This window comes from Schistosoma haematobium, chromosome ZW (genome assembly GCF_000699445.3).
Source record: "Schistosoma haematobium chromosome ZW, whole genome shotgun sequence".
In the NCBI taxonomy this organism is placed as follows: Eukaryota; Metazoa; Platyhelminthes; class Trematoda; order Strigeidida; family Schistosomatidae; genus Schistosoma; species Schistosoma haematobium.
In genome coordinates, this window is record NC_067195.1 from 22,114,416 (window position 1) to 22,137,334 (window position 22,919).

At 35.9% G+C, this 22,919-nt stretch overlaps 1 protein-coding gene across 2 annotated transcripts; it reads left to right on the plus strand.

Moving 5' to 3' along the window:
* Nucleotides 1–387: 387 nt before the first annotated feature.
* AGBL4_1 (Cytosolic carboxypeptidase 6) lies at nt 388–22,577 on the plus strand (the record flags this gene model as incomplete). 2 transcript variants are annotated; one of them, XM_012941270.3, is made up of 11 exons in its annotated part: nt 689–953; nt 987–1,111; nt 1,143–1,237; nt 1,272–1,488; nt 7,756–7,888; nt 9,722–9,836; nt 11,494–11,605; nt 12,029–12,231; nt 16,872–16,984; nt 19,569–19,985; nt 21,470–22,577. In XM_012941270.3, 10 exons carry the CDS (start codon nt 689–691, stop codon nt 19,976–19,978), a joined length of 1,788 nt encoding a protein of 595 aa, XP_012796724.2. In that variant the 3' UTR covers nt 19,979–19,985; nt 21,470–22,577. The 2 variants fall into 2 exon arrangements, with proteins under 2 accessions (XP_051070730.1, XP_012796724.2); XM_051210713.1 differs by adding an exon at nt 388–500 and having other exon boundaries at nt 537–953; nt 9,722–12,231; nt 19,569–22,577.
* Nucleotides 22,578–22,919: the final 342 nt, after the last annotated feature.

The following is a 22,919-nucleotide window of genomic DNA, read 5'->3' on the forward strand; positions in this document are numbered from 1 at the left end:
GTAGCTAGATTACGTTTTTGAACGTCATCGGAAATGAAAAATCGTACCCTAACACCATTAGGAAGGCGTGAAGAGATCATATTGTAGATCACCAACGTAGATGATCAATGTCGAAATGACCGGGAGTCTACTCGAGTTAAACTGGAATGGCGTGACGAACCAGCTAACGTCGAAGTTACACCTCGAGGTCAGCACCTTACGTGGACTACCCCATTGACGTATCAAAGTACCATAGATGCTTTGAAGACTGTACAACACAGAGGACGTTATTACAGAAATATATTAGTTAAAGTAGATACAAGCGAAAGTAAGACCACTGCCATATCGGCCAGTTCATGGCGTACGATTAACTGATTCGCGTTGGTTGTCCTTGACCTTGACGAGGATCGATGATTTGTTCGACATTCAATGACCCAACTGCAGTATGATTTGGCTAGGGCTCAGTGGAATTTCACTGGCCCTACAATATGATTTACACTAGCTTGTCGAAAAGATACCTGGTATTGCTACATTCATCGTCATATGTGTTTTGATAGCCCCCAATAATTGTTTACTCACATTCAAAATCTGATCGATTTAACCACGTTTCCACTATTATTTATTCTGCAACTTGATTGCTTGAAAATGTTTTATCTCACTCTATTCCACTCTTGTCATCTGGTTATTCCGATCGAAGATAAGTTTGAAAATGGGCTCAGAAAATTGTTTGTCTATTCTACTTTTTGTTTGTGTAGTTAATGTAACTAATATGTCAGATGAGTGCGAAAAAAACGTCTTTCATGAAGATTTATTTGGAAGTGCTTTTGTAGACCAGAATGAATCTGCAGGAAGTGATTCTGATGGCATCAGCGATAGCGTTGTGGGGAATGTGAGTAAATTACTAGTTATACCTAATGGATACACTGGAAAATTACGAAAAGGCCATCTAATCTTCGACGCATGTTTCGAAAGTGGTAATTCATTTGCCTTTCCTAATTATCACTAAGGAAATCTTGGAAAGGTTGTGTACGTCAGTGAATACGAGTATGATTTATTTATACGTCCGGATACATGTAATGCACGATTCAGAGTATGGTTTAATTTCACAGTGGAAAACACTAAATATGAACAGGTAATACTTATAGTCTATCATTAATAATCAGAGAGTAATTTTCAATGTGGTAAATTTTAGCAAGACAAAGTCTTTATATCGAGAAGGTATGTCCCCAGTTGTTAAATCGTCTAGCCGTCCTTCCTGGTAGGTATTGTTTTCCATTATATACCTAACTCAGGTCTCGCATTCCACAAAAATGTGTTTTCTACTACCGATCCCCTGAACAAAAGAAAAAATACGTTATGTCTTTCGCATTTTCTTTTGATTGTGAAGAGGACGTCTATCAATTCGCGTACTGTTATCCGTATACTTACAGCAGACTACAGACGTACTTAGAGATACTAGAAACTAAACATTATGCCCATTTCAAGAGAGAACTTTTGGGCCTAACAGTAGTAGGTACACTTACTTTTAAGCGATAAGACTAATTAGTTCTAAGCCAACTCGTAATGTGCTTTGCTGAATTCTCGTGAACTGGCTGGAGTCATATATCTTTTCTTTAAGATTTGCTATATATGAATTTAGACAGTAAATCTGATGCAGCTTTACAGTCTTATCACCCAGTTACTGTACTGTCTTTAGAGCTTTTAATATGTATTGTTATTTGAGTGAGTAGCTTTTTCAGAGATAATACTTGATTCAGAGATTTTTGTTGCTTGGCTACCATTATGTCTTGTTTCTCTGTTGGTCACATTCATGTGTTTGAATATGGAGATGTGAGAAGTTTTGATATTCTTAAGTAAAAAGAGGTAGATTTTAGAGGGGTGACTTTTGATTAAAAATGGAACCGTGATTCTACTTATACGTCGTTAATGAAATAGGTTTGTTTGGTAACAGTTATACCATCGAACTATAGTATAGCTGAGCCGTTTTCCGTAAGTAGAACAGTAAATTCTTATGGAACCACACAGTAGTTTTGGTGAAACAGTAAAAAAAAAACAATACTATTAAATTTCTTCCGAATAATGACTAAGTAATGATTCCACTTAACTTTTCCATGTGAATCAAATACGCTGACTTCGATAACTGTGTCAACGCTGTGATTTGGCTATTTTCTCGAACTATTGCGTCTCTGTGACAATTTAAAACATGATATTTGAGGGTAAACATTTCCTAAAAGTCTTGTATTGAACATTTTACTAAAGGAAAACTGTCGCACATACTAAAACCTGTAGGCACTGACTGTTAGTCATTCTAATGGTAGTATTTCACACATTTTTGATTCAGTTTGAATATCGTGTTTTGCTGATGAATGGTTGTCTGCTAATTTGATTGTTATTAGAAAGGATACTCTATACAGAAATAGATATCGTCTTTATCCACTGCCCATTCTTTCTAGAAATCTGTCAAACAGAAAATTCTGCCGACATAGTAAACTCATAACGGAAAACAAGTAATGTTTGGTTATTGGACTGCGACTTGTTTATTGAAATGAAGCAACTAAATCTTATCTTAGGCAGTTGGTGTAATGAGACAATTTTTGTTTCTAATTAAATTGAATAACCTTAAATATCCAAATTTTTGAATAGATTTTATTTACAAAACGCGATATATACTAGGCTTCCGTATTTATTGAAATCATACTCGTATAATACGCATTTAAAATGAAATCACTATGGATACTTCTATACCAGCTATAAACTTAGGGAGCGATTTTGTTTCTAATTAAAATATCAGGAATATTGACTGTCTCAACATCACATTAGTTGCTTTATTTTTAGTCTGTTATTCTCATATAGATTGACTAAACATTACGACCCACTCTTGTTCATCAGGTATTAGTTCTCTCAACAAGTCATTACTTCCAATTATAATGAAAAGCAAGTCTTCCTTCTGAATCCAACAGTTATTTGAAACTGCCGTAAATTCAAACGTCAACCAAATGCAATTTGTGCAAAATGTTGAATGGAGCATTGTGCATTGACTTGTTATTCAATAGTATAAATATTGATATTTCGCACGTATAGATCAAATGTGAAACCTAATCCATACTATGGAAGGGGGAAATTAATGTGCTTTTCCAAGTGATTCTTTAAAATTACTTATAATATTTCGCGTGATATTTTATTATATTTTGCGATTAGAATAGAAAATTAATTACTTTATCTTAACTCTATTTTGTAGCCTTCTAAGTTATAAGCAAATAGTTAGATTAACTTTAGAGATAAGAACAGCCAAACTCCTTTTCGATTGTTTTTTATCACCTTTATCATTATGAGATCAATGTACTGCCCTACTCATTGCCTTCTCGTGGCGGGGGTGTTGTTTACGAAAATGAGAGGACGAAAAGCGAATGTCCGGCGCTTTAACCGGATTCCAAATCAATGGTGCACATGGGCTCCAGTATCCTGCGGGAACAAATGGCGTATGAACCAATCGTTGGTCACCGGCTACCATGGGACTGCATCTCCTTACGATGCTCCACTGCCTTGTGGGTTAGACCTTTAGGTCAAAGGCTCGGGGAGTGGCCCCCTAAGATAACCACCTGCTTCGGTTTGGGCACCCGGGCAGTATCACAGCCCACACACAAATTGATGAACTCTTTATGCCTATGGAAATTACCTTTCTCGCTTTGAAAAACAAACAATTGATTCAGATTATTATCGTTACAATTATTGTCATTATTAATACTATCATTATTATTACTACTATTATTGTCATTATTATTATTATTATTATTATTATTATTATTATTATTATTTTCCACATTATTCACCCTCTTTTATACTTATACAGCGGCTCGTCTTTGGTGGAAATTCGACTGTATCTAGACGTTCTCGAGTCACTGTCCGGTTGAAAATTGTATGTTACCACCGAATACGAGGACTGAAGCAGTTTTTCTGAAACCACGTGCACCATTCAAACTGGCTGCCTTCAACGTTCGCACATTTATGCAGGTCGGACAACAGATAGGGCTGGCTATGTCTTTGGAAAGTCTTAATATTGATGTTTGTTGTCTATCCGAGACCCGTATTCAAGACTCTGGCGAAGTACTACAAATTCGATCTCCATCTGTCGCTTCGAAAAGCTTGTTTTACGTGCGCTTATCCGGGGACCCTGTGGCATCTTCGTCTGGTCTTGCTGGCGTTGGTGTCGCACTGAGCGCTAGAGCTGAGGCAGCACTAGTCGATTGGATCGCCATTAACAGTCGGTTATGTGCTGTTAGATTAGAAAGTTCCATCAAAGTGAGAAGAAATCGGCGTGAGAAACGATGTCTTTTCGTCATCTCCGCCTATGCTCCGACAGATTGCAGCCCGGATGCAATCAAGGATGAGTTTTACCACCAGTTATCTGTTGTTCTCCAAAAAGTGCGTTCGACAGATATTGTAGTACTAGCCGGAGACTTGAATGCCCAGGTCGGGCGTCTAGGCACAGAAGAGAGTCGTTTAGGTGGCCGATGGGGACTCGTTGGTCGCAGGTCAGATAACGGGGACCGTCTACTGCAACTTTGTACAGACTACAACCTGTTTCTGGCTAGCACTAACTTTCGGCACAGTCATCGCCGATGTGCCACTTGGCGTCCTCCCTCTGCATCTCAAGCCTGGACTCAGATTGATCACATCGCGATCAGCTACCACTGGCGTGGTTGTGTACAAGACTGCCGCTCCTTTTGGAGTACCTATCTGGACTCTGATCATGCCTTGGTCTGCGCCAATCTTGCCTTACTTCTCAGTGGCCGACGAAGTGACCACCACCAAAAGATTGATGTTAGCAAGCTGGTTGCAACTTCTGTTGCAAGTAAGTATCAAACCGAGCTAGCCTCTAGGCTAGCTACCACTCCACCGAAAAGTATAGATGAGCATTGGTTGCAATTGCAAGACGCCATGAAAATGGCGGGTACAGTCAGTTGTGGGTTTGCGAAACGTCCCGCTTTTAAGCACTGGGTTTCTCCAGGTTCCTTACAACTCATTGAAGCCCGTCGGTCTACTCCGGGTGACCGTGAGTTTGACCATAAACGAAGGATGTTACGTAAGGAAATTGGGAAAAGCTTGCGTAAGGACCGAGAAGCCTGGTGGTCGATGCGTGCTAATGAGCTGGAAGCAGCAGCTGCATCTGGTAACTACCGGAAGCTCTTCCAGCTCATCCGAGCCACTGGCATCAAGAAGTCTGGTGTGAGTGAAACAATCTGCGAGGATGATGGGATGCCAATCACTAACATCCATCGACGTCTTGGACGATGGGCAGAATTTTTCGAAGGCCAGTTCAACTGGCCTGCTGCTCCGGCAACATCGGTCAGACTGTCCTGCCCTCCATGGCCGGTGACGACTGATCCACCAAATGAGGAGGAAGTCCGCAAGGAACTCCAACTCATGAAACGTTACAAATCACCTGGCCCAGATGACTTACCTCCGGCTCTTTTTAAAGATGGTGGTGACTTTTTGACTAAGGAATTGACGACGTTGTTTACAAAGGTTTGGGAACTAGAGAGTGTACCAACGTCATGGAATGAGTCGATAGTTGTCCCTATCTTTAAAAAGGGTTCACGTCGTTCCTGTAACAACTATCGGGGGATAAGTTTACTTCCGATTGCATCCAAGCTATTGGCTTCCGTCATACTTCGTAGGTTGTTCAAAACCCGAGAAAGATTAACTCGCGAGGAGCAGGCTGGGTTTCGTTCTGGTCGAGGATGTATTGATCATATCTTCACCCTTCGCCAAATGTTAGAACACCGCCATACTTATCAAAGGCCAACAATCGTAGTGTTTCTTGACATCAGGGCTGCCTTCGATTCGTTGGACAGGACTGTTCTCTGGGATTGTCTATTGAAGAAGGGTGTGTCTGAGAAGTTTATTAACATCCTAAAAGCCCTATATAAAAACACCTCAGGCAGAGTGAGGGCATACAACCACCTCTCTCCATTGTTCCATTCGAGCAGTGGGGTTAGGCAGGGTTGCCCAATCTCACCATTCCTCTTCAACTTTGCCATCGATGACATTCTGGAAACAGCTCTGATGGATGTAAGTAATGGTGGTGTGGATCTGTTGCCTGGAGAAAGACTTCTCGACCTTGAGTATGCGGACGATATTGTCTTACTGTGCGATAATGCCCAAGGCATGCAATCCGCACTTAATCAGTTGGCAATCAGTGTCCGTAGGTATGGTATATGCTTTGCACCTTCGAAGTGCAAAGTACTTCTACAAGACTGGCAGGATTCTAATCCTGTACTCACCCTGGATGGTGAGCAGATAGACGTAGTTGAGAAGTTCGTGTATCTAGGTAGCTGCATAAGTGCTGGTGGGGGTGTGAGTGATGAGATCAATGCACGAATAGTGAAAGCCAGAGCGGCTTATGCCAATCTGGGCCACCTTTGGCGCCTTCGCGATGTTAGTCTGGCTGTAAAAGGCCGGATCTACAACGCGTCGGTGAGAGCAGTTTTGCTCTATGCTTGTGAAACCTGGTCTCTCCGAGTTGAGGACGTTAGACGACTCTCTGTGTTCGATCATCGCTGTCTCCGAAGGGTTGCTGACATTCAGTGGCAACACCATGTCAGTAATGCAGAGGTTCGGCATCGTGTGTTCGGGCACAGAGATGATAATTCAACTGGTGTCACCATCTTGAAACACTGACTTCGGTGGCTTGGACATGTTCTACGAATGTCGTCCCAGAGAATTCCACGTCGTGCATTATTTGCCGACTCTGGGACTGGTTGGAAGAAGCGGAGCGGTGGTCAGTGCATGACATGGTGTCGTGGCATGAAAGAAAGCTGCAAAGGACTTGCTTCTGGCGGTCCTTCACGACTCCCTGGTCGGGGTCCTAGAGATGATGCTACACAGTGGCTAGAGACGTTATCAGATATGGCTCAGAATAGAAGCCAGTGGCGATCCTGCTGTAACCTTCTTTTACTTTCTTCATAAAAAGTGGTTGTGTCTCCTTTACCTGAAAGATTTCTTCTGATTGTACCTTCTCGTTCCCTCATTACTACCACACTACCTTACTCCAATCTCTTCGTCATTGTTCTCTTTTTCTTTTGCGCTCCTTAGTTTTTTTTTTCTACTTCTCTTCGAATTCTCATTGTTTTGTGTGGCGCATATATATTGGCGCTCTCTTGTACCAATATTCATGTGTTCAAATAAATAAATAAATAACTGCCCTACATATTTGTATAACACCATTTATCATTTTGTGCCGTTCGTTAATTCATATTCTTTCATTAGCGAGAGATTAAACACGTAGTATTATAATGATACAGAATAATGCAACTAACTGGCTTTTATATGGTTATCACTATACTATGTAACACTTTTATGACACCCTAGATTGGTGTAAATGATCAGTTTGTTCCATACAACACTTTCTATACTAATTAGTATCAAACTAAAAGTAGCAAAATGAATTTTGATCATGGTGAAGTCCATTGGTGATACGTATTGTATAAACTGGTCATTATCAGCCCACAATCCCAATGACTGGTTAATTATCTGGACTTAAAGCTTTACAAACAAACCTAGTATTTTTCACCTGGCCAAAGTCCCACTGATGAAATTCAATTTTAAAACAAGCTGGTCGAGTAAGTTGTCATTTGTTATCAATCCAATATAACTAATCGAACTTCAACAGGGTCGCTTGTGTTTGAGTCAGGATTATTTACCATATATATACCATAAAATACTATGATTTTAATTTCTTATGTTCATATTCGCAACTTATTTCCATTTTACAAGCAACAAAGACGTCTAGATCTTATAACAATTACTCATCCTAGTAATCTCAATAAAACGGCTGACAAGAAACGTGTGATATTTGTGACCGCTCGTGTTCATCCTGGTGAAACACCATCATCTTATGTTTGCCAAGGTAATCAGATGTACTGTTTTTAGTTGGGGCATTTTCATGTATTGTTAAATAGATTTTATACTTTATTTTGATTAGATTCCAAATTGGTAATGGTTGCTTGTTTGACGTATAAAATATATTCCTCAAAGTTAGGTTTCACTGATATTAGATTTAATTACTTTAGTTAAGAATCAACTTAAACGAAATCTTTATCTCGTACAAATGGCATCAATAGATTTCAATAAAATTAATTAGTGACTACAGAACGACCACTGTCAAACTATCTAGTCTTTAAACTGTATTAGTTAAAATCCTGCTCATTTTGTACAAAGAAACACACAAGTAGTTCTTAACGACTCAATGCTGAATATTATAGGTTAAGATTCCACAACTACCTGTATTACTTCAAATGTTACTATTTCTTTTTGAAAGCCAGTAATTGAAGCAGCGTTTCGTGAATATCATGGTTATTTCGTGCACAAGTTACTAATTACCATGTAAATATTAATTCACCTTCAATGAGATTTAGCATAAAGGCTATTTTTCTGTTTTCATCAACATTAATCTCTCGAATACTCTCAGAATCATACAATAACTCTAGCATAGTGATTTTAGATATCTCAATAAAATTAGCAAATCGATGAATAAATTATGGGAGTAAATAAATAAATAAAAGAACAGACAGAAACTAATACTTGTGATTGCATTATTACTACAAGGAGCTTGAGTTATCCCGTTGTTGATATTCAAGATCTTATTTTGATCACTGTCGCGAAAATTACTGAATTCTATTTTCAGTTGGAAAATTAACACTGAAATGCAAATACATCCATCTAAAGCACTTCAAATTGGAAAAGACGCGCTTCCTTAATGCTACTGCCAGCCATAAACTACTACTTCTGGAAACACACTATCAGTGAAGTTTTAGCAAAACCAAACATCCTCATTCAAACTTAAGGTTACGATTTTTTTACGGTCGTATAGATTACATGTCGGTTATTTCACATGGTTGCCTTCTGTTATGGGAACAACTGTTTAATGTACGATTAAGTCACTTGTGCTTAGCTTTGTGATAAATATTGTCACCGCGGATATTGTGGAAAAAACAGCTGGATTAACGCAAATAAAAACAAAATAAAAGTATTTGAGAAAATGAAAATAAAATCGTTTTGTGGTCTCTATGTGGTCGAATGTATCTCATGGCGTCAGAAGTAATAAGCCAGTTTCCCAAAACAAAACTGAGATTTCCCCATGCCTCTTCAGTTGGATTACGTATGATACGCTGATCAGTACCATTATAGATTACTTGATGGAATAAATGCACCTTATCTGCGCTCATATTTGGTGTGCTCGAAAAACTAGACTTCGTATTATGTAATCCAATAATTCACTGAATCAAAACATCCCCATAGAGAATATTCACCTTTTTTTGAAGAGCATTTCTTAAATTTGAAATGTTTGGCCTATAAGTTATAATTATTGCTAAAACATGCTATATCTTACAATCTGTTGTCCGTATTTGTAACTTATTTTTCTTTTGATGAATCTAATTAAACATAAGTTAGGGTTCTCAGAGGTAATAATTAATGAGAAATCTCTTTTGGGTCATGTGTACCTGGTTAATAAACTTGAGGTTAGACAGCTTTAGCCTGCTTCATTTAGTTTAATAGTCAAAATCTTAAGATTTTACCAGTCCTTATACAATAGATATAACTTACCACCTTTCAGGTAGACATGTACATAATCTCTGTGTTAGATGATTGCCTTCTTTTTACATCAAAACTGAATTATTTCGTTGTAGTACAAGATGATCTCAGTATAGATATACTTGTGTTTTTCGTCAAAATATTATAGGATTTATTGATTTCATGGTTAGTAATCATTCGATAGCTCAACAATTACGTGAACATTTAATTTTTAAAATTGTTCCAATGTTAAATCCAGATGGTGTTTATTTGGGAAATTATAGGTAAGTTCTGTTTTGTTTGCCGCATTACTAACAATATCTTGTCCGATTTCATCTCACTCTAGTAATACACTTTACAGTAAGTTTGTTGATAGTAGATATTTTAACTTCTAGCAAAATAATTCTGTTCTGTTTAGTTTTACAATAATTAAATTTTGCTTACTTTTCAAATGTCTTTTTGTAAAACTTTCTTGCAACTAATTAGATAAACACAAAATAGATTAACTCTAGTTAAGTATTTATTACCTAGATATGATAAGAATCAGCAAAAAAACTGGAAAAAGGTCAACATTGAAGGCGAGAGGCATTTTTTGAGTGGAGTCAAAATAAAAACCTCAACAATACTAATGAAGCAAGGAGAAAATAAACTGATATAAGTTTTGTATAATCCACATAATAACGATATTTTCTAGAAATGTCGAATTAGGTATGAAAATATCTAATCATTAGAGTACTTATTAGTCAAATGCATTAATTACGAATAAATATTTTTTCCTTATAGTCCTAAAACTGAAAGTAAACTTAAGTGAAACAACCATCTATGTTTCAACTTCTTGTTACAGCTGAATTTTTGGTTAAAGATACACTTTAAAAGTAGGTGGGTGTTTTAGAGAGTTTTGTTTATTTAGAAGAAAATCCAAATCACAAACAAGCATCGTTTCAAGGATTACTTAAAGTCAAGGAGCATTATCAACCTCATCAGCCCTAGATTTTTAAGGGTGGGGGTGCTCACTACCGTGCATCTACAACCCAATATAAACTTGAAATTGGGTTTCATAATTATTATTGCTTTACCACGGAGTCGATAAGTTGGAAGCAAGTGATATGAATATTCAGGTCCAGTAAATCAATGGTATATTTCTTCGTGGTTCCTATTCAATGTCATTGTTGAGTAACTGTTTCATCTCTGACTTGTTTGACTCTGAATGGTCCTAGCTTGTAATGAGAAAAAGTACTCCTGAAGATTGATTTATTCCATGGTAAAGGTGAAGAGGAATTTATGACAAACTCGTTAATAGTGGATACGTATTCGATTCAGCACCAAACTTACCATAGTATTTCTTCAATGTAATTTATAAACAAATTACAAATATATATATATATATATATATATATATATATATATATATATATATGTTTTAGAAAAAGAATCAGTGCAACAATGAGTGGAATACGTAAGGTTATGTTAAATTAGAGCAATAAGGTAAAATGTTGAAGTTTTTAGTAAAAATCTAAGTTGTATGGCTATATCGCACCGTGATACTTTTTATTCACATTTGCCAACGTTTACAAATATTAAATTTGTACTACAATGAAGCTTTATTAACGAATTTACAAATGTAGACCTATAGTTAATGAATTTACAGTCTATAATCGTAATCAAGGTTATTTTGATGTCCTGAAATTATTTGTTAACTGTAAGTTGAATCATTGTTCATAATATTCATTAAAGCAAATGTCTAATTTTAGTAACGATTAATGATAGTTGCATGTGGTTCACATTTTAATTTTAGTCTCCTTTTTCTGTATGCTACAACAACTATAAAATGTGTGCCATACTCCACCACTGTAGACCAATATGATAAATAATGACAATAAAAACGTCTTAAAAGGGTTTTTTTCTTAGCCTAAGAAACAGTTTAATTCTCGATATCTTTAGATCATCTTTAATGGGATTCGATTTAAATAGACAATGGCAGTCTCCATCCTTATGGGCACATCCTACTATTTATGCTACAAAACAATTGTTAATGAATTTGGACAATAATCCAGTAAGTTATAAACTTTTTAGAAACTTTTGTACTTGCAACGAGGCTAAAGTTAGTTCATTTTCCGTTTGTTACATATGCAATAACAAGAAACTTAGACTCAAGGTTTTCTATTAATTTCTTTCATCCATTTTAAACAAAATAAAATGAAGTCGATTTTCGATTGATTTTCTTCATGGGCTAGCATCACCTGGGGAATCATTGAAAAGTAGAAAAAGCTAGACATTTGTTTTGTTATACTTTAGTACTTCTCAGCAGTGTTCACCTTTGACCCTATATAGGTTGTAACTATTGTCCTTTGGGTTTATTACCCCGTGGTTTTAAATCGTTTCTCAGCTGATATTGGCATGTGATGAAAATGTATTTTATATGAAAAGATTACTAGTTCATAGTTCTGTGTTTGAATTTATCTTAACCTTTACCTAGTTCATCGATGTGAATTTCTTCATTGATATACATGCACACTCGACACTAATGAATGGATTTATGTATGGAAATATATATGAGGATGAAAAACGAGCAGAAAGGCAAGCTAGATTTCCAAGTTTGTTAAGTCAGTTTGCTGAAGACTTTAGTTTACCACAGACAAATTTCAATAAAGATACTTTAAAAGCTGGAACTGGTCGACGGTAAGTAATTTTTTATGTATCATGATATCTGTTTACATTATAAAACAGTCAATTTTTCTTCCAGTATTTGAGTTTGCTTGTGGTTTTTAATCTGATTCACTCATAAATAAGTATCAGAAACTAATTTTAACTGTGAGAAACTTAAAAAACGGTGCAAAATATTTAACGATTCTTTAGAAAATAATATAAAATAAAAGTGACGAAGAAATTTTATGTGATTAGATCGTTAAATTTTTTTACGGGTAAGTTGATTAAAACCGATAATTAGATTAATCTGGACCTAAATTTTATATTTCCTGATATTGTTTTGTGAAACTTATTCACACCTTGATGAAAGCTTTTGCGTCTGACATTTGGATTGGCGTTTTGTAATGTTGATATAGCGGTCAGCTGCACGATTGCATAGTGATCAGTGTTACGTTTTCATCCTTTCTTGACATAATAATTTCATAACGGTTGTAAATCTAGGAAACCAGATACTGTGGTTCACTTCATTCACCGATATTGTTTGTGACTTATCAGTTTATTAATAATGTTTTCAATCACAGCTATAAGTGATAAGATTCGGAGTTTCAATGAAATAATGAGTTTGTTCGACATGAATATACAAAATCATGGTCCCTAAATCTCAACTGACTACTTTTAATCATCTAAACTCAAACTGAATTTACTGAAATACTGGGTCACTTAGATCACCTACATTTCTATCGATACATATTTTGATTAATTCTAAGATCTATAGGAAATGGTTATATAAAACACTTCCCGTTCAAGAAATCTCTATAAATTGGACCTATTATTTGTCGCGATATTGAATCGACGCGTGGGAATTATCAGTGGGTATCAACATCCCTACGGAAAATTATTAACAGTTTTTGTTTACACTGTTATAATTGAAACTTTATTCTCTGATTGCACTCAAAGTGTTTAGATAAAAATGACAACTGAGTCAGGTGTATACGAAAAACAGCTTTCGGAATACAGCAACTCATTTTTAGTGGAAAGGTTTACACCATCGTATTTTACTTTGACATTTATGGTAAATCCTCTGATTCCGTTATTGTATTCGTCAAACCCTCGATACTTACGCATGTTACATCTCGTAGAGCATATACTGTCCGCCAGGATTTTTCAACCAACTCTGACCTGAGCTCTCCTCCTAGTTGTTTTCAAGCGCGATTCATCGTTTTAATGTCTGTCTCCCATTTCCGGCTCAATTTGTTGTTTGGTTTGCCTCTTCTCCTTTTGCCTTTATGACTACAAGTTGGGCCTTGCCTCATGATGCAGTTTTATGATTTCCGTACTGTATGTCCTACTGACCTCCAACGTCTTTACCTAATTTCCTCTCCAACTGGAAGTTGGTTTGTTCTCTCCCACAGTAGGCTGTTGCTGATAGCTTACGGCCAACATACTTTGAATATGTTTCTTAGACAATTGTTTATAAATACCTGTACATTTCTGATGGTGGTTCTGGTTGCTCTCCAAGTTTCAGCTCCGTACAGTAAGACTGTTTGGATGTTCATATTGAAGATTCTGATTTTGAAGTTAGCTGACAGTTTTCTCAGTTCCGTATATTCTTCAACTGTGGGAATGTCGCTCTATCTTAGTAGTCCGTGACTTAACATTTGCATCGAGTCTTCCTTGTTTATCGATGATGCTACTGACCAGGTACGTGAAAGTTTCCACCTCTTTCAGGGCTTCTCCATCAAATGTGATTGGGTTGGTGTTCTCCGTATTGGATTTCAGGATTTGTTTCTATTGCGAATGTTATGACCTACCGCTTCAGAAGCTGCAGCTACACTAGCTGTCTTCATCTGAATTCGTTCGTACGTATGGGGTAGACGGGCCAGGTCATCTGAAAAGTTCAAATTGTCTGGCTGCATGCATGCTGTCCGTTGTATACCGTGCTTCCCCTCAAATGTAGAGGTCTTCATAATCCAGTTAACCATCAGAAAAAAGAGAAAGAGGGGAAGTAAGCAGCCTTGTTTGACTCCGGCCCTCACTTGGAATGCATCTGTCTGTGAATGTGAAGCATCGTTACGGTTTCTTTTATGTCTGACTTTAATGCTTCAGATGGTATGTTGTTTGGTTCGTCTGATTTCCTACTCTTATTTTGTGTGATGGCCATGATGATTTGTTCGATCGTTGGTAGAGTGACATCTATAGGAAGGTCTGTGTATGTCGCCTCAAAATCTGGTGGGTTCAGTGGAGCTGGGGTATTCAAGAGCACTTCGAAATGCTTTGCTCACTTATTCCACTGTTCTTGAATCTCAGTGATTGACTTGCCTTATTTGTCCTTGACTGATCACTCTGGTTTACTATATTTGCCTGTCAGTTACTTCGTTGCATGATATAGTTGTCTCATACTTTCTTCTCTGTCAGCTTTTTCCTCTGGCATTACGTGGTCTTCCACGTATTTCTGCTCGTCGGCTTTAATGCTCTTCTTCACTCACTTGTTTGCTTCTGTGCGTTCGGTCTGTGCCTTGGTTTCCTCTGCTCTTGTTCGACTGTTGTTAGTTGCTATCTACCTGTTCTTCCTTTCTCGAATCTTAGTCAGGTTCCCGATAGAAATCTATTCTTCATGATGGTGCTTCTCGTGATCCTGCACCTTTCGGTACGTTTAGGTTGGTGCTTCTTTAGTCCCTTTCCAGTTGTTCCCCATACTAGTTTCACTTATTTAAGCATATATTGTAGGGACTGGAACCTGTGATTGAGATCCATCTTGAATTCGTTGAGTTTGTCAGTATCTCGAAGGAAGATTGTATTGAACCTTTGTAATACCGTATCCACAGTTGTCCAGTGGTTCTTTAGCCTCAGCTCCTCTCCTGGTTCTCACCTCTTCCATTGACCTTCTGAACATTTTATTGATGCAAATATAATTGATCTTGTTCTCTGTAGTGTGATCAGGTGAGAAACCTATGTAGCTTTGTGTATGTGTTTATAGGGGAATATTATGCTGCCTATAACCATTTTGTTGAAGGCACATTGATTTGCATATCTGCCATCATTCTTGTTCCTTTCTCCCAGTCCATGTTATCCCATGATATCTTCATACTCGGTGTTGTCCATTCCAACTTTGACGTTGAGGTCTCCCATCAGGATGGTAGGGTCTTTCCCTGGCTACTTCTTTACGATCAACTGTAGCCTCTCATGAAACCAATCTTTATCGTCTTCATTGCTTTCATTGTTGGGTGCATAGCACAGCATAACATTCTATGCAATCCTCTCTTCCTTCGTTTTGAAGAATGCTTTGATGACCCTGGATCTATGAGATCCCCATTCTGAGTGCTTTTCCTGCTTCTTTGGATAGGATCAGTACAACTCGTTGTGTGTGAAAAACATTTCCTTCTTCATGCTAGAATGCAACAACACCTCTCCCGAATCTAATCTTTTCTGTCTAGTTTGTGTCCAATGGGTCTCACTTATTCCGAGAAGCGCCAAGTCTTATCTCCTAATTTCCTTAACAATTTGACTGGATCTCCCGGTTTCTTACATTGTCCGAACGTTCCAAGTACTTATGTTAACTATTGCTCTGGTTGTCAGGATGAGTATTGGGTATCGGCCTTGCGGCTTTCTAAGAGTTTCGGCTTTCACCATGGGGTGTCATAATTCTTCTGTTAGAAGACCCTTCAACTCCCAAGACAGTTCAAGTGACTTTTCATGGTTAGCGACTTTTAGAAAGGTCGTTTTCTACAGGATGGGTTCGCTGACCTCATGACCAACCCTTCTCCTTTATCCAGGCCTATGATAGGTAGTAAACCTAGGAGAGCTACAGACAGAGTTCAAACCCTTGACAGTACACACACATTACTACGATTCCAAATCTTCAGCCAGAGCTCTAGAAGGTTGAATAAGTGGTTATAAGTGTATTTGTTATTTAAACAAGGAACTCACATGATTATGCAGTTAAACCCAAGGTTACGATACATCACAGTATACAAATCCAAACACTACTATGATATTTGTGACTTAAAGCTGAGTAACAAATTTAGATTTTTTACTGCAATTTATAGATAGTAAAAGAGGTATCAACATTTAATAACTAAAGAGATGACTTACAATTTTAACTGTCGAAAGCCACCATAAAACCACTGTTTCGGAAATTACCACCATCTATAAACGAATTTACTAAAGAATAACCACTCCATGTTTGAGATTTTTTCTTCAATCCCATTCATAACTGTGGGTTATCGTTCTGATAAACCTTCTGTTTAATCGTAACCAGATTTCTCGTTGAGTTTATCATTAATTACCATTACTGATTAGCTGCTTGACAATTTACTAGTTGATCAGCTAGCATTCTTTAATTGAATTTAAGCGTTCATTGTGATTATCCAACTTCAACGAATTTTTTCTTCTGTCCGTTCATCTCCTACATATTTTAACAAGTTATATAAGCGAGAGTTTACTAACATGTCTTATTGTATGGCGATTCGGTTAAGATCATTGTTTTAAGAGGATAACTGACATTTTTATAGAAGAATATCTATTATTAATAATCTATAGTTATCGTATACCTCCATCGTAGTAATTTGATTTGTTAAAACTATTTTTTATGTGCTTTCCTAGTTAGGTGATAAAATATTTGCTTGTAAATGTGATTATATACATATATGCTGCTTTTTATTACTTTCTTATAGCACATTGGGTGGTATTCTGGACGATCACACTATTTGTTATACATTAGAAGTTTCATTTTACAGTTACACAAATATGTTAACCAATGAAATGATTCCGTATACTGAAGAAAAGTGTATCCTTTAAATTATTAAACATATTTTCACTATATTCATTTACTTGTCTATAAATATTTATTAATATGAGATAAATATGTATTTCTTGTAGATGTTTCGGGTATAAAGTTTCATTTTCCAGAGAGTAAGAACAAAGATTTGAACAGAATAATGAGAATTTATTTTATTTCATTGGGTTCTCGTCTGTTACTTACAATCCCTTATGATTTAAAATCAAAATTACCATAGGAGATAACATACTTGTGTGATTGAAGTTGATTAGAGGTTAGTATGTATGTCATGATAGAGATAAGTTCCCAGAAAAGTTAGCTAATTGGAAGAAGTTTTGTAAACAAACACAATGTGCAAGAGAAGATTCTAGAACATTGGGATTGCAACTAAAGGTCACGGAGCTAAAAAAGCTATTTGATTGCGCAGTGAAGGAGTTAGACACAGGCTGGTGGCGATTAATGATAACATGAATTAAGGTCAGTCAGTTAAAAATAAATGTATGAATTTGAATGGATTGATAATGGTTCAACCTAAATGATTTTGGGAAAGAATGTAATAAAGTAAGGGTAATGTTAACACAATATGGAAAGATTTACTTCTGTTTCTTTTTGAACATGTAAAGAGATGGAAAAGACAACGGCTGTACATAACACCAGAAAGCTTTTCAGACTAATGAAGAAACTGGAATTAAGAAGTCAAGTGTGAGACGATCTCGGAAAAAGAGGACACTCTGATCTGCTCTCAGCTCAGACGTTTAGAGCGATGGGTGAGACACTTTAAGAAGCAGTTTAGCTTACCTTCAGCTACTCTACAACTACCCATCATTCCCAAACAGCGTGAATGGAACATTGAAGTAGGTCCCCCAACTCTAGCTGAAGTTCAGAAGGCTATAGTTATTCTGAAACGAGGAAGAGTAGCTGGCTCCAGAGATCTTTTAGCATGGTGGTCTAATTTTAGCGATTAGGTTGACTAATATTTTAGCTAAAATCTGTGAGTTGGACGTTATCCCATCTGACTGGTCGCAATCACTGATCGTCCTAATATATAAGAACGGGTCAAAATCATCCTGTGATAACCATAGAGGGTTTAGTTTGCCTAATATGGCGTCTAAGAGATTGGTCTCAGTGATTATCGGACGCCTAACAAAGACTCGTGAACTGGCAAACACGAGAAAATCAGGCTGACTTTAGACTTGGTCGTGGCTGCATTGACCACATATTCGCCATTCGTCAGGTTCTAGAACACAGGCAGGTTCATCGGCGTCCGACAATAATGGTCTTTCTTGACTTAAAAGCAGCATTTGACTCTGTAGACCGAGAGGTTCTGTGACAGTGTCTGCCGTTGAAAGGCGTACCTCAGAAGTACATAAACCTTGTGAAGGCTCTTTACTCGAACACTACTAGTCGAGTGAGAGCTTATGGCGAACTGTCATCTGATTTTTCAACTTCAAATGGTGTCCGTCAAGGTTGTCCACTATCTCCATTTTTGTTTAGTTTGATCATAGACCTACTGCTGGAAATAACGTTCTCGTTCTTGAATGTTTGAAGTCAAACGGATTAGAGGCTTTAAGTAGCTCTTTTCAAGACATCCCTTTTGAGATAGAGCGCCAGGCTGATACATGGACATTTTTCAAGGTGGGCCTCCTGGAAGGAGACCGATTCCTGAAAATTCAGTCGACATGTTCTCAAAATTGAATCTAGACCCTTCTTACTGTTCTTCCAATGCAACAAGTTTGGCAGATACATGTAAATATGTTCACGTCGTTGGTGGCAGTATGAAAGGTGTACTATATGAAGTAAATAAGACTCATGAAGCCTTATACGATTCAGGAGTTGTACCAATAAACACAACTGATTATGCTAATAAGATGCAGTAAACTTGAATCGACGAATCTAGGTACAAGATATATAAGTCTAATAAGGATTTAACTGATTAAATAGAAGTTGATGATAACCAGGTTAGCGACTCCAAACAGATCACATGCTGTTTCAAGGCCATACGGAGGTAAGAAATACAAGTATGACAGGTTATTGTGGGTTAGTGCTTTATCCACCTGACCAAAGTCACTGTTCATAACTTTGTTCGGATTACTAGTATTATGTATGTATACCCATGGTCTATAAACATAATTTTTCGTCCTTTCCTCATAAAGCTTCCTACCCTTATAATCAGATAATAAGTGTTGCATCGTATTATGAGACAAGTCAGCAATACTCGTCTAGTATCACTGGGTTTTTCGATTATTTCATTTTCCTTAGAATTATTGATGCACCTTCCCAAATGAATTTAAACTTCCGCTTGATGAACATTGTTTTTTATTAATAATGAATGGTAATTTCATTCCTCATGGAGCATTTTATCGACCCCGAAATGTTATAACTTTATACAATTGTTTTTTTGTTGTTGACGTGATAGAATTCATAGCAAATTTGAGAATGATTGCATATACGAATAATATCCAATCAAGTTAACATAAAATCTAGTTTATTTTAATAATCTTTCACTTGATGATTCGTTTCATTTATCATGTAATTGACAAGCATTCCCTTAACCATCATTCATCATTTATTTTTGAACAAAAATATCTTTTAGATGCTCGACTAGGCAGAAATTTAGCTAGAACATTTTATGAATATTATTCAAATGAAGGTACTTTATGTAACATGTCGTCGTCATCTAGAGTTGATTCAATTCATTCACCTGGTAATATTTCGATATCAAGCTATTCCTTACATAATAATCATAATTTATCAAATGTCAATTTAGAGGATGACCACAGTCAACATCATCACAGTAATGATGTAAAGAATTATGGAATAAATAAAGAATCAATCGTCCAACCCACGTCATCTAAAGACTGTTTAGAAGATAGACTAAAATATAATTATGATCAGTTAAAAAGATTAAATCAGACATTGAATTCCTTAAGCTGTTGTACAATATCAGATTCATTCTCAGCAAATGCACATTCATTGAGATCAACATCAAAAGATAAGAGCTGAACAATAAGTAAGCTAGTTATTCAAAAAATTAAAAGTGCTAACCCATTTGTGTAAATCCATTTAATTACGTTCTTTATAAGGCTGGTGATTAAATTTCTTTTAACAATAGCTAACAGCCTTGTATGGGCATTTCATTGAAATCAAACTATATTCAGTTAAAAGAAAAAATGACATCATTTTATCGGTGATTAGGATTATGGAAAAACGCCATAAAACTATTGTGAGATTTGTATAGTTTACATCATGGAATGACTTTAAGTATACAATCAATAAAACCTAGGAAACACTGGATAAGTGTCTCATCCTGTTATTGAACTGCTCAACAGCGCACATCCACAACCTCGTCAAGGATTGAATGTATGACCTGAAGGCCTCATGACGAGTGCTTAGTCTTTTATTGTCATTGAATATTCTACAGTAAATAAAAAAAACTAGATTAAGTTAACGTCTTACTTTTAGAAGAATAAAACCAGTAAGAAGTTGTCAGTATTGAGCACAAACAAGTGTCCATTTCAATGAGGCCGAAAGAAATAAAAAACCACGTCAACCAACAAAGCTACTTAATTCACCAACCGAATGCAAAAAAGGAATTAAACATTAAAATGTTAGTTACTCATAAGTAGTATGGTTTTATCTTGTAAATCTCAACAATGTCGTGTCAATACAACACAGTGAACAGAATTAGAATACACGTTGTTTTGCCATTTTCCATTTACTACTAGTTTGGAACTAAATAATTATGTACATAATATCATAAAGTTTTATATTGATCGTATTCTGTTGATTTTGAAGTTATGGTTTAATGTTGTTGATATTCGACTCTTGATAACTTGTGTTGCTATTCAGTTAAATTACTTTGATAACATCAAAAAAGCTGTACTATAAACTTAGAAAAATAAATACGATGTGATCCTCAGTATGTTGTCAACACCTATACATATTTAGCAGCTTCATTGATTTTTCGGATGATTAATCAAACTGGAAAATTTATTGACTGACTAGAGGAATATTTAAATCTACCAGAATTACATCGTCCATCCTCTGTGTTATATGACAAAATCGCAAAATTAGGATAAATGATCTAGAATTACATTAACTGGTCGTTGGATATTAGACAATATCAATCGAACATGAATCCTGATCGCTATACAAAATTCTTGATATTGAAGCTCGCTTTGTTTATTGTTAAACAATAGGAAAAACTCTGGACTTGCTTCTTGCCGATTGCCTTCAATCACCTGACATCCAATTCTAAGTTGATTAATTTTATAAAAATAGTGAGCGAAACATACCAACTAAATAATAAGCCTTAATAAATTTTAAAATTTGGAAAGCTCGAGTGAAGGTTAATCCGAAATGGAAATTTTCCATTACATTCACAACAAATACTGTGTACATCAGATATTTAAATTTTAAAAAATAAAATGATTAAAGCATCTTTTTATTTTTGTCTTTTTGGCTTTGCTTTAAATGTCTTTTTTTATTCCGTAGCCTAATAAATTGTCTATGATGGGGAAATGTAACATAATAAGTACACAGCGATGCCGAAAATTACTTCTTCACTTACTTCAGAATTAAAAATAGATCAAATGTTTAATCAATATTTTTCGCACTACTGGTTTATAATGTATTTGGTTTTTTTTGTACATGTGTTTTATTCTTTCCTTTTATTTCTCTTTTTCTAGTAAAATAACGATAATAAATAATAAGAATGAATATTTTGCTGTACACTTCACTGTACTATAGTCTATTTACTGAATTGTAAATATGCTGATTGAACAACTGTGCTGTTAATAGATCTATTTTAAGAAAATGTACAGTTTAATTTAATGCTGATTTAAGGTTCATATAAATGCCTGTGTTGTTGTAGAGTTCTTTGAGATAAACGGTTTATCTATTGAGTTTTCATTGTTATTCTTGATAATATGATTGACGCCTACTTTATATAGAAGTGAGCATTTTTAGTTATTCACTATGTATTGAATTAGATCGTTCTAATAGTCTTGTTTGTATTCCCAGGGTTTGTTGACTTCGTTTGTCCTTATATTTTTATTGACTGTCCTGTTCCGTTGATCCCAGACGCGCTTGTGTAACAATTGAAGCAAAGCTTTATAAACAGCAGTTTTAGTGTCACAGATCTGAAAGTTCTTTACGTAAGAAAGTTATTGTGATCATAACAATAGCCTTAAGTTATTCCCTAAATAATCGTCTTCCACACAAAAAAATATTAATGATCTAACTTCAGCAGAACATTTATTATAATAGCTACATCTCTCATTACAGGGACATAAAGTATTCTGTCCCAAATATGTTCGCTATCCTACTGTTTAAAATGTAACGTGTGAAATATATTTTTTATCAATCGCTACTTGTTTTTAATAGTTCTCATTTATTTATTTCATAAAATTCAAAATTACTCTAAAAAAATGTGAGCTATATAATTCATAAATTCTACAATACATTTCTATATTTATATTCATGGATGATTCCATTCCTAGACTATATGTCGTTTCGATTAATCTTTTCTGCACTTCGTTCACAAATTCATTGTATTGACCATTTGTAGTACATATAAGCGAACGGTATTGTTTTCAATTAGATCACCATTAGATTTTACTTTAATAGACAGGAATATATAAATGGGTATATGAAAATGGTAAGACAGGTATCCTAGTAGTTATAGGAATAATAAAAGTTCTAGTGAAGAGTTTAACATAGGAGTAGGTCAAACTTGGGTAAATAGACTTTAAAATCATAATTACAAAATGGACTTGAAATTACATAACAAATTTTGTGTAGATAATTAGATAGTGAGAATATAAATGGAGATGAAGAAAGATAAACAAATACAAGATGTGAAAAAAATTTACGGTACGGTTAATTAAGTCATACCCAAACAAAGAAAGGACGGGGATGTCACTAATTTCTTCTGAACGCAAAC